Genomic DNA, 4179 nt, shown 5'->3' with positions numbered 1-4179 from the left:
CCGGATTTCATACGGTCCAAGGTACTCATCGTCGAATTTATCGCGGCGCAAATCATTCAATAGCATAACCCATTCTCCAACTTTAAAACTTTCTACATGCATACGGCGATCGTAGTGTCGTTTGGATTTTTCTTTTGCATCCATAAGATTCTTACGCGCATCACTCACAACCTGTGTCACCTTAGTTTGTAAATCTCGCAGGTATTGATTGTACGACTCGTTAGTTGTCTCGACCAACATTGTATCTGCCGTAGGGACGCGCGCGGGGTCGCCAAATACTAATTCGTGTGGGGTGTACTGGGTGCCCTCGCGGGCGCTCGTATTTTCCCGCGTGGCGTGGTTATTATTCTGTTCGGTCTCAAACTCCGATAAGTCCGTGTCGGAGTCGTTAATTCTATCATCCCAATCTGGTATTTGCGCGGACGTTGTTGGCAATGGGGACTGACCGCGTGAACTTGTTGCGCCTAGTTCCGTCGCGTCTGAATGTATGGGAAGAGTACGACCGATTTCTCGAGTGCGGCTACCGTCGTGCTCGGCGGCCAGCTCAAACGTTTCATCTAACTCTACTTTACCGAACATCTCCCTTAGGCGTGCTGGCCTAGAATCGGGTTTGATCCGGTCGAATGGCAGGATTAAGTTCCTCCACCGGACGCATCGGCTCCTCATCAAAACATCGGCGTTTTCCAGGAAAGGGCGTCCCAGTATTCCGTGCTGGGGTATAGGGAAGGAATCGGGGACTACGTAGAATTCGAATCGTTCCCCGAATAACGTAACGTTTGTTGTGCCAAGGGTCGTGATAGTGTCCGATGTGACTCCGAAAAATTTTGTTTCCTCCTTGGCGTTTATTTCCGTGTGAGGTTTCAGAGCGCCGAGTTTTATTAAATTCGGTGCGGCACCAGTGTCGACCATCATGACTGATATTGATTTTAACTCCGGCGCGCTTATTCTGATTTGGGGGTCTGTTGTCCCTCCCCAGCAATCGACACAGCTGACTCCGCGTGGTCCAATGTAACCGCGTGCACTGTTTTCGTGCTTGGGCCCTCCCGTCCTTTGTTCGTCGCGGGCGGGAGGGCTTGCTCGTTTCCCGAATTTCGCATTCGTTCGTTGTATTGACGTTTTCTGCATTCGTGCAGATCGTGACCCGGAATATTGCAATATCGGCAGAATCTGTCGGGCAACGGCGGGTCTCTTCTGTCATCTCCGCGGGGATATCGCGTGAATCCCCGATTCGCCTGGTAATTTCGCGGCGGAACGGGCGATGTTGGTTTCCATGCGTCGCGACGCGGTGGACTGCCAAAACGGCGTTCGCGCCATTCCGAGTTTTGCTCACGCCTTCCGAAATCAACGCGACGCGGAGATTCGCTTCTTCTAAAGTCTCTACCCAATCGCCAGTCGGGAGTTCCGTCGCGCTGTTCGAAATTCACACGGCGCGTTTCGGTACGGCCCTGTCTCGACTTTTCTAACTCTAATCTCTTGAACGCTGAGATTGCTTCTCGAAATACACATTTTAACGGTTCGGCCGCGACCGATTTTACTTCTAAACGCATGGGTGACATCAACCCATCGATAAAGCACCCTTTCGCGAAATTGTTGATTTCGTCAATGTCAGGCGCGCCTCGGTCGCAATCGAGGATCGCGTCACGCAAGTCTTTTACTCGGGTTATGAAATCTAGAACGTGCTCACCGTTCTTCATGTAGATGCTCGCTAATTCGCCGCGGTAGTAGTCGACGGTGCGCTGTGGTCCAAAGATGTCCTTGAGGGTGTTGCACAGCTCGGCGACGGTGTAGATCTCGTCCTCCACAGCAGCGGCGGCGTGCCCACTCAAGTGTCCAATGATGAGTTTGACCAGAGTTCCCTCGGCGTGAGCGGGAATTAACTGCCTGGCTCTTTTGCACGCCCGTGTGAATGTTAATAACGTCGGCGAGGAACCATTGAAAACGGGCACCATTTTTACTGCTTCGTTAAGAGTGTAGCCGATGGATTCACTGACGACGGCAACACTTGGCACTTCCATCTCCGTGGGTAGTTCCTCGGGAATGTCTCTTTTCTTCGGTATTGCCCCTTGGCTCTGTTCAGCTTTCCGGATTCTGGCTAACAGTGCTTCGTTCCGCAGGCGAGCTTCTTCCAATTCTCGTCTCTCGCTATCAAGCATTCGGGCCTCCTCTCGAAGGCGCCTCTCTTTTTCAATTTGTTGCTTCTGTACCATGGCCATTTCGTCCTCACTCATTGGTTCCGTTTGCCTCGAACGGAGTTCCATCGGCGTCGTCTTCTGCGTCCCAGCCGGTTGCGACGGCATGTTGTTGGCAGAATTCGTCTACCGAAGGCGGACACGACCAATTGTTTCCGCGAAACGCCCGGAAAAAGTCCACCAACACTTTGTCTGGAACTTCCCTGTGGTTACGCACTTTTATGGCACTTCTTGTGTCCAAAACGTCGTAGCTGAGTAACGGTACTTCGCGTGATAACGTCTCAGTGTCCGATTCACTGTCCAAAGTCACAATTTCCGGTTTAAACACTTGTCGTAGAAACTTCTCTTCGAGGAGCTTGAGCTTCCTCGCCTTTTCTCGGCGGCCCGCACGGCAGCCACGCTTCTTTTTCCCCTATTTTCAAATGACGATTACGAAAATCTTATTACTTACGAAAGAAAAGTACAATTCCTGTACTCAGTCTCAATGACTTACCGGCATGCTGTTGGCTAGCGTATTCCGCAGCGTTTGAACGCGCAAAAATCGGGTTACCAACAGCGATCGTCGGCTCGTAATTGGCTATTCACTATACTGTACGCGAAGAATTCGCAGTCTCTTTCAATACCGTGGCAACACCTTCGCTTTTACGCGCAAGTGCGACACGAATATCTACGGAAAACCTAACGAATCCTGTAGACAGAATTCCCCAAGTCTCTTCCAGGCAAGAGGCAGTACAGCTATGCAGCGCACGTACCGCTTGCAAGGTTGAGAACGTTAAGGATCTGCTCCTGTCGAAAAACTCTGTAGCGCGAAGAATTCGCAGTCTCTTTTGATACCGTGGCAACACCTTCGCTTTTACGCGCAAGTGTGACACAAATATCTGCGGAAAACTGGCGAATCTTGTAGACAGAATGCCCTAAGCCTCTTCCAGGCAAGAGGTAGTACAGCTATTGAAGCGCACGTACCGCTTGCAAGGTCAAGAACGTTAGAGATCTGCTCTTGTCGAAAAACTCTGTAGCGCGAACTCGACGTCTTAACTGTACGAAGGAGCGTGACTGAATGAGCGCGTTACTGCAGCGGCAGTGGATGCGTCACCCGCGCTGGCGTGAGACCCGGCGCGTCGTGGGAACGGGCGCGCTCAGGAATGCGGCGCGCTTATCTCCCGCTCGGTACGGTCGAGCGTCCGGCCGGTGTCGTCTTACGTCTGGCGCGCTCCTTATCTCGAGACCTCCTTGTCCGCTTTGTTCTTTCACACGCTTCGTAATCTTGGCTCGCTGAATGTCACGTAGGCAGCTATCTCTCCACGGTGCTGAGTCAATCCCACCGCTGTCACCAATTTTGTTACGGCCAGGGGTGTCCAGTGAAATAATGTACGGTTTCACTTGCCTCGCTGGCTATAACTTCTAACTATTTTCCTCAGCTTTCGGGTTAGCGTAGCTCGCTGGCTTACGTCGTGGCCCTGGGTCCCGTGGAAGCAGCTGTCGTTGAAGTATCTCTATGTCCTCGCTGTGGCTATTAAGCTCGTCTCGTGTGATTTATCACGCGAGTCAGGAGGTTGCAATAGTATGATACGAATCGTGCAGGTATTTGAAGATAGTGGACAACAGTTATAATTATATAATGTTATATTCTTCAATAAATCCTTGATTATATATGTATATGTAGATATGGACAATGTTCCTTTATGATATATTCTTACGTTTATCCGCTCGACGAAATGGGTAGTCGATTACGACTCCCGAGGAATCAGGCTGGGCTGATGTGGTATTGTATGACTGGACGGGCCTCAGGCAGGATTACCTAGCACTGAGGTTACCGGTATGCAGACTAGGGCGGACTGGCGCCGACTGGTTCTGTATGATAAGGAATGGTCTGGGTTTTATAGTGGTTGAGGACAAAGGAAATTGTTCTAGAAGGTTCTGGCTGATGTAAGAGGATGTTATGGCTAGGTGTCGATAAGGATGTTCTAGAAGGTTCTGGCTGATGTAAGAG

At 50.8% G+C, this 4179-nt stretch overlaps 1 protein-coding gene across 1 annotated transcript; it reads right to left on the bottom strand.

The window, feature by feature from the left end:
• Positions 1 to 1796: 1796 nt before the first annotated feature.
• Positions 1797 to 4179, bottom strand: LOC143266305 (uncharacterized). The gene is made up of 2 exons (XM_076541842.1): positions 2683 to 4179; positions 1797 to 2601 (listed from the first exon to the last, which is right to left on the bottom strand). The coding sequence occupies exons 1-2, from the start codon at positions 2686 to 2688 to the stop codon at positions 2221 to 2223; spliced, it is 387 nt and encodes a 128-aa protein (XP_076397957.1). The 5' UTR covers positions 2689 to 4179; the 3' UTR covers positions 1797 to 2220.

This window comes from Megachile rotundata, unplaced genomic scaffold (genome assembly GCF_050947335.1).
Source record: "Megachile rotundata isolate GNS110a unplaced genomic scaffold, iyMegRotu1 scaffold0190, whole genome shotgun sequence".
Taxonomy (NCBI): Eukaryota; Metazoa; Arthropoda; class Insecta; order Hymenoptera; family Megachilidae; genus Megachile; species Megachile rotundata.
Note: the sequence above shows the minus strand (reverse complement) of the source record. Positions and strands in the feature narration are given on the sequence as shown.